This window comes from Ambystoma mexicanum, chromosome 3q, assembly GCF_040938575.1.
Source record: "Ambystoma mexicanum isolate Mex_15411 chromosome 3q, UKY_AmexF1_1, whole genome shotgun sequence".
In the NCBI taxonomy this organism is placed as follows: Eukaryota; Metazoa; Chordata; class Amphibia; order Caudata; family Ambystomatidae; genus Ambystoma; species Ambystoma mexicanum.
In genome coordinates, this window is record NC_090926.1 from 1,087,099,844 (window position 1) to 1,087,108,242 (window position 8,399).

At 42.4% G+C, this 8,399-nt stretch overlaps 1 protein-coding gene across 1 annotated transcript; it reads left to right on the forward strand.

Annotated features, from left to right (window-relative positions):
• Positions 1 to 464: 464 nt before the first annotated feature.
• On the forward strand, positions 465 to 8,113 carry LOC138448045 (olfactory receptor 5AP2-like). Its single transcript, XM_069604585.1, has 3 exons — positions 465 to 475; positions 6,563 to 7,457; positions 8,084 to 8,113. Exons 1-3 carry the CDS (start codon positions 465 to 467, stop codon positions 8,111 to 8,113), a joined length of 936 nt encoding a protein of 311 aa, XP_069460686.1.
• The last annotated feature ends 286 nt before the right edge of the window (positions 8,114 to 8,399 follow it).

Sequence of the window (8,399 nt, forward strand, 5' to 3'; positions counted from 1 at the left end):
TAGTACAGCACATTTGGGTAATAACATGTGGTATCAACACATGAAGAAGATGGGTGAAAAAACCTCTAAGGAGAGCTGCTATGTTTGTGCTCTCATACCTTATGCTGTAGGGACCTCTAAGATCTTTATAACTACAGAAGTACCAATACAAAGAGCTCATTGTCTAACACAACTTGCTCTTTGCCAGAACCAAGGTCAGTTTAGGGTCGAACAGCATCCTTGATATGGGTGAATGAGAAGATGTCTCCAAGAGAAGACATCTATGTACAAGATCTGAAGACAAGAGAAAAACCAGAAATGCAAAAACTAGTGATAAAATATGAACAGTCTGGGATAAACGGAGCAAGCATCAGAAGAGACGAAAACAAGATGCTGGATTGCAAAGGCAAGACCTTGGATGAAATACAGAGCTGTAAGGAAAGATGCCAATTGCCAATTAAAGGAACAGTGTTCACTCTGGAAGGATGGACGGAAGGTCTGATTTTATGAGCCGGTTATAGATACTGCAGAAAATGAAATGTAAACACCATTGGCCAAAAACTGTGAAGCTGTTGACATGGGTCAACAATATATGAGGACTGTTGCAGACAGTGCCTTTAGCCAGTGCAGCCTTATGCTTCAGGAATAATGGTACAAGGAAGGTTGGAGTAAATCATCAATGTGGTCAAATCTTTGATGTACCAGGCATGAAGGATGGAACAGTAGTTCTAATGGATCACTAATGGGGCTGTGGGTCCAGAGCCTATATGAAGTTTCCCAGAGATTGGGGAGGGATGTGTTCCTTAGTGCTTATTCATGTTCCAGCATTAGTGATTCCGAAAAACGACTTGAACATTGCAGAATTACCAAAGGCAGATGCCCATTTGAGGAAAAGATCACTCGAATTCCTCAATCGAACATGGAGAGAGAATTACTTTTCAGCAAAATCAATAGAAGCCTTTAATGATATTCCGTATGAACACAGATTGTTCAGCCAGACCTCAGCTAGATTCACGACTTTCTTTATGTCTGGGATCCAGAAGATGGCTAATGCCAGATGGCTACAGGTTGCCAGACGGAAACCTCTGCAAACGACCAGCACTACTATAAAGAGATTCAATGTGATCAAGGAAGAACTGAGAGCCATAAGACTAATGACTCTCGAACGGCTATGTTCTTGACATGGTCACAGCAATGGATGGAGGTGTTTGTGTCAAAATCAGATAATCATGTTGCACGTTCATACCTTCTTATGATGATGAGAATGGGAACTTGACAGAGGCAATACCGCTGCTGAAGAACCTGCACATCAAAATGGAAGAGGAGAGAAGATATTGCAGGTGGCAGCTGGTGCGCATCTATCTTCTCATGGGTTCCACAGTGGATGGTGAATATCTTCAAACTCCTGAGAGCAATACTAGTGATGGTGATGTGTGGATTCTGTGTAATCTGGATGAAAATTACACAGTGCAAGGAGACAGTGAAGAAAGCAGTAGGAATGAAGATCATGAACCCAAGGAATTGACAAGACAGAGAAATCAGAGAAAGGCCAGTATTGTAGCACCGGAAGGAACAAAGTTCCTGAATCCAAGGAACCACAAGAAGTATGTGGGACGATGGATTTACTGTAACCCGAATGACATATGCAGCTATATGACCTGTAGTGTCGATGAACATGTGAAATCAGCAGAATCTCTGAAAGGAGTAGTAAATATCTGGACCCCAAAGAAGCACTTCTTCAAGAGAGGATGTCTAAATATGAAGCCCGATGGAGGTGTGGTTGATGAATCAACCAGAGGGGGGAACGTAGAGGAGGAGCCAAATGCCTCTACAGGAAGTCCCACCCCTATTTTGCCTATATGTTGGAAACCAGAAATTTGTGACATGTGCAACGCCAGTAATGGTACCTATACCACAAAGAGTCTTTTGGAGGAGGTATCCATCGATAACACCCTATCTGAAGTATCCCCACAAGACTGATGGTCTCCCAAAGAGATGCACCTGAAGAAGTGTGAAAATGTGAAAAGAAGAGGCTGGTGACATCACAAGAAATATGTGTGACACCCTGAAAAGGATGACCAGAGAAGAGAATGCATAGACGATATAGAATCTGAAGCCAAAATAAAGAATCGAGTAAGCTTTTATGTGCGGAATGAAGATTGCATGTGTGAAGGGCACTGCAGAAAAAAACAATCCATTTTGTACAGACACTGCAACACAAATAGAGTAAGTATTCTTAAGGTTGGCTATACGTAGTATATAGACTGCAAGCAGTGCCGCCAATATATGTATAATGAGTTCTGGACATTCGATGATGCAATTTTAGTAAGCAAGTCTCCATGAAGGAAAATGGATCAAGAGCTGTGTGTGTCGCAGCAAAGAATAGGCTTAAATTCGAAGATAGACCAAAGAGGTTGTCTGGCTTGATGTCAAAGGCTGGAAGCAGCCAATAACTGGTTATCAGCTTGTGAAGAACAGTAGACGTTAGAAGCTGCTGCATCCCTTATTAAGTTGCAAAGAAAGAACACCATGAGTGGCACGTTTCTTTATTAAAGACTATTAAATGCTATAAAACGAACAAATTTATGGTCTCTGATCACGTGAGACGGTTAGACAGTGATAGACTATCTTCCAGGGACGATCAAAGGAGAAGGTCATGCACGGTTTCCATAGAAGCAAGAAGGCTGAAAATGCAGGAACAGGAATCTTATTGTATAAGTTGAAGATCCTCCAAGTTCCAAGAGTTCAGGGACACATCTGAAGACTCACAAGGCATGGACCCTTGAGTCTGGTTGTTTCTGCGGCACTTCACTGTAGTTGTTGCCGGTCAACTGCAGGGGCTTTCTTGGGTCATTAATGGGCTGCTTCTCATTGGAGAGAACTTGGTTCCAATCGTGATCTGAAAGATGGCTGCCGGAGTCCTCCTTTTATCAAAGTACTCGACTGGAAGCTTGTTCAGGTACACCAATGGTAAGGATCTGCACAATTCAAAAAAGCAGTGGCTATCCAATCATGGATTGCCATTGACCACCACATAAGCCCAGAAACAGGCGGTTACATGTGATTTTATTGAATGAGGAAACAAAGAGTGAATTTTGAACAAACAAAAAACATCTACAAAAAAATAGTTTTTTGTAGTTTCTTGGGGTCATCCCCCAAGCCCACCCTTTCTTTTAATACTTTCCCCCCACCGCTTAAACCACTATTCCGATTTCCAACAACATTTAATTATTCTTCGAAAATTCATTATTTCTTTTCTTGATGTTTTGGGTTCTTCTATAATTGCATTCTTTGTTATCTATTCGATAACATCACTGCATACCCAACAGATATTCATGCACCTGGATGTGTATTGGGTACAGACATTCCAAGCCCCCACATCCAAGCTCACACAAAAACTGCCCCTATGCCTGTGAAAGCAGCAGCTATCGCCGGGAAAGGACTTGCCATGTATGCCTGAGAAGGCAGGAAGGAGGCAACAGAACAGTATAGCCAAAGGTGAGCAAACCCTTGTGGCACAGCCTCCTTGGGGTTCTAGCCACCCTTAGTAACTCTCTGCGGTAAATGCAAAAATGAAATAAATAAAAAGTATAAAGCATAATAGGAAAACATACACTGTTCAACCAGCTCATCCTAGACACATTGTAAAAGTAACAAAAAGCAATAATATATTATTTAAAAAAGTATCCTAACTGCACTTCACATTAAGTGGTGTGTGCAATTCTAACATTACAGGAAATTCGCAAAGAGAGACATAATCATAGGTTTCCCCATAATAATGAGCAAAAAGAAAGGGTTGTACAGCAGAAGGATTTACCGACCTCCAAAAAATCAGGTCAGGAGTCCAAAGCAAAAAGAAAGGGTGTCCACTCAAAGTCTATGGGATGAAAGCAGCCAAAAGAACTCTTTACTAGCACGCGGGCACATAAGGGGAGCGATAGGAAGATGGTATAGTGCACTGACAAGAGAGAGAAGATGCCCCTAGCAGTGACCCCTATGGCTAGGTGAGCTAGAGGGGAATTAGGTGGATGGACTACATGAGCCGCAGACCCACTAATAAGTGACTCCTAGGAAGAATGGAAGGGGCCCTACCACTACACAGGCAATCCTGCTTCCTACCAATACTTTGGAGAAGAGAGACATAAAGACAGAGGCTGGCAGTGGGTAAAGTGCACCACTGACCCGCTGATAAATGCCCCCTAGGGAAAGGGATGATGTAGTACCACTGCAGTTGAAGGACTACTGTTAACCCATGCTTAGGAGCGAGGAGGATTTAGAGATGGTGACATTAGGAAAAGTAGAGCACCAACCTGTTAATAAATTACCTCTAAGGAGAGGGAGGGGGCACTACTACTGCAGGAAAAAGGCTACTCATAAGTGATGCCCGGGAGAATGGGATATTGAGGAAGATGAGGAGTGCAGGAAATCTGTCATGCTTCTAATTGACACCTATGAGGGAGAACTAGAGAGGAAGAGAAGGGAAGTGTGTCACATGTCTTCAGAAGGCCTTCTGATATTAGACTCTTAGGGAGTGGAAGTGGTAGGGGTAGATGACATGGCACATAGAATGCAGGAACCAGAGAGATGATAATCAGTGATCCTGAAGCAAGAGGAAATGTGCAATTTTACTGGCAGGAGGAGGCAGACTAAAGAAAAGATTTGCAGATACTCCTATAAACAGAGAGACATTGCTAAATGTGACCAGGAGTAGCTCTAAGTCTTTCTTTACAGTCTGCTGCAAGCCCAAACGTATATTTTCATCAATGTTTGTGCTGCTACTTAACATATTTTCAAATGACATTGCACATAATCAAAAGCCTTTGAGTCAGATTCTCAAAAATGTTTTGGGCACCATTACATGTCCTCATTCAGATGTCCTTTTACACTCCTTTGCACACCTGCAGATATCTGGGTTTTTTCTGTGCATTTGAAAGTGTATCTCGAATTCACAAATTGGATGCTTGCTTTCCCCCTCCATGTTCAAAACAGCTACGGTATCCCACTCCAAAAAAAGAAAGGGGCTGACCTGAACCTACTGGCTAACGTTTGCCCTGTCTCCAATTCCGCACTACTCTAAAGTGCTCAAAAGGGCTGTGCTCAACCGTCTTACCAATTTCCTAGGCATCTACAACATTCAAGACCACCTTCCACTACTGTGACTCCAAGGAAACTGCTCTCATGAATGTGTCCAACTTCATTGCCTCTGCTAAGCACTCCATCCTATCCTCTATCCTAATTCTTCTTCACTTTTACGCTGCCTCTGGCACTGTCGAATACTCTGATCTCCTTAATATGCTCTTTCTCCTAAAAATTCACGCTCAATCCCTTGCCTGGATTGCATCCTACCTGGCACCTCACCAATTCTCTGTCACCTGGAGCAACAAAACCTCACAATTCACTCATCTAACTGTTGGTGTTCCGTAAGGTTCGGTGTTCGGTCCTCTCCTCTTTACACATTACACCTCTGGTCTTGCGGCACTAATCTCCTCCTTTGGGTTCTCATATCAACTCTTCACGGATGACACCCACATTTTCTTCTCTTTCCTGAACTCTTCTCTGCTCTCTCTATAAAGGTTTAAAGCTGACCCTCTGCCATTAGATTTCGGATTGCTTCACACTCTCTGATGTTAAACTCTACCAAAACAGTGGTGCTCTTCTTTCATGCAAAATGCTTTCTCTCATCGCTTACTCTGCCTATACAGTTCCCAACTGACACTTTCCCCTACTCTACTTCTACTAAAAACCTCAGCATCATCTATGGCACTTCTCACAACTTCTCTACTTTCATTTCAAACACTGCTATAACAGCTCACCTCAACCTCCTAAATATTAGGAAAAACAAACACCTCCTTCCTTTCAACACTGCCAAGCATCTCTTAACCACTCTTGTCTTATTTAAACTGGACTACTGTGTCAGTATCCTCCTTGGTTTCCCCAACTATGCTTTCTGTCCTCTCAACAAGTTAATTGACTTCGGTACTAGGACTCTCTGGAACTCCCTCACTTCACACCTACTTCCTTGTGCAGTCATAAGGCTGGATGGCTGATGATGCAATACTGGGCTTCCTCTTTGTAACTGTAATAGGCCTTCTCGTAATCTCTGCTCTGTCTCCTTGACGACCCTTGTGGCTCCTCACCCTCCCCGTGCTTCCTCTTGCTTCCACTCTTTCTCTCTTCTTGCTGCACTTGCATGGAATTCTCTTTCCCCGGTCATCTGGCAAACACTGCTCTGTAATAATGTGATTTAAAATGACTTTGACATGGTCTATTCTTGCTCTATCAGCATTCATATTCCATTTAGATCATGGTTATGATTTTAATTTAGCAAAATTCCAGGCAAAAAGTTGTGTGTTTACCCAACACACAAGGCAATTGAACACTCACGGATTTGGAAGGACAGTAATATTTTGCAACACATTTATAATTAGTTATCATTAATTTAAATATGTGTCAGAAATCGTTCATCTCATAGTCTCCTTGGTGTATCATACAAATCTGGACTGTGACATACTTATGATCAAATATTTGTCCTCTTGTGTTCTTGCCTTGTTATTTCCAGAACTGCACAGATAGAAGAATGGAGAAACAGAACAAACCTAACAAACTTTATCCTGCTCGGGTTCACTGATGATCCCCACCTGAAGCTGCTGCTCTTCCTGGTGTTCTTAGCTGTGTACATCATCACCCTTGTAGGAAATGTTGGAATGATTATTCTGATCAGAATTGTTCCCTGCCTCCACACCCCAATGTACTTTTTTCTAAGAAACTTGTCATTTGTGGACACGTGTTATTCGTCAGCCATTTCACCCCAATTGTTGCTGAATTTTATCATGCCGATCCCCTCCATTTCCTTCTCGGGTTGTGCTGCCCAGATGTACTTCTCTGTCGCCTTGGGTAGTACAGAGTGCGTACTCCTGGCAGCAATGGCAATTGATCGTTATGTTGCCATATGCAACCCATTGCTCTATAGTGTCATCATGAACTTAAAAGGTTGTGCTCAGCTTGTGGGTGTCTCCTACCTTATTGGATTTCTTCATTCCACCATCTATGTGGCTTCTGTCTTCCAACTACCTTTCTGCAAGTCCAACAGGATCAGTCATTTCTTCTGTGACATTCCGCCTCTCCTTAAGCTCTCCTGCACCGATACTCGGTTCGTTGAAGTCCTGCTCTTTGTCTTTGCAGGGTCTCTCACCATGAGCTGCCTACTAGCTATTGTGGTGTCTTATCTTTTTATTTTGTCAACCATTCTGAAAATCAGTTCTGTAACTGGGAGAAAGAAGACATTTTCAACCTGCGCCTCCCACCTCACTGCTGTTACAATGTTCTACGGAACCGTTTTATTCATGTATCTTCGGCCCAGCAGCAGCTATTCCATGGATCAAGATCGAGTGGTGTCTTTGTTCTACACTATTGTCATTCCGATGCTGAATCCCTTGATTTACAGTGTAAGGAACAGGGAAGTAAAGGAAGCCCTTCAAGTAACAATGCACAGAATTGTCTGTCCAAGGGCCATTTGAAATTAACTTGATCACTAATGTCAAGAAAAAACTATCAATATTCAACTTTGTAATGTAATTTACCTGTTAAATCTTGATCAGTTAACCGGTCATCTTAGTTCACCCACCATGAAGGTGAGATGTGTTTATAACTTAGTGGGACCACTATGATCACCTGGCAGCTCAAATATGTCCTGGTGCATTCCAAACATTATGTTCAGACACGTTCTGAAGTCGAACACATCCAATTCCGAGTTCCAGCTCCTGACCTTCAAACAGCTTTATAGTTGTATCTACCTTCCTGCTACACCAAACCCCATCAATGAAGCTAATATGTTTACCCAGGTTGGATTCTGAGTCCAGAATTGATCTTAAGATGCTGTGGTTGTTGTTCAATGTATTTTAAGACCTTCAGTTTATCTGGCCTACTACATCAGCATTTTAGGGCAATCAAGAATCCCCAGAAAAGTAATGCACCTATTTCCTGATGATTGGACAACTGAATACATATAAAATTAACTATCAATAATTTTAAGGCTTGGCTCAGGGGTTTATAGAATGATTTACACCTGAGCTGTGCCTTTTTTCAGCACTCTTGTAACTTCTAGAAACAAATTGAAAAACATCTTTTATTGTGACCTTTTTGTGACCCGGGCACAAAGGCAAAAAGGCTAAAACACTGGTACACGAAATGCCCTGGGAAGACTGGATTTGGACTTGTGGACAATCCACAGATTTGGCCCTGGGGTGTCACTGCCAACAAGGAACACAGGGAACCCCATGCATTTCTGGAAAGACTGAAAAGAAGACACCTTTGGAATCCAAAGAGGTCTCACTTGCGTGAATCACGCTACAATGTATTGCCCCGAATGCCCACCAAAGCCCAGAAAATAGGAAAAAAGAAAATTGTGAGATATTTACTAG

Coding starts and splice junctions, on each gene's coding strand:
- LOC138448045 (XM_069604585.1), top strand. Junction 7,458..8,083: donor AAGTAAAGGAAGCCCTTCAA/GTAACAATGCAC, acceptor TGTAACTTCTAG/AAACAAATTGAAAAACATCT.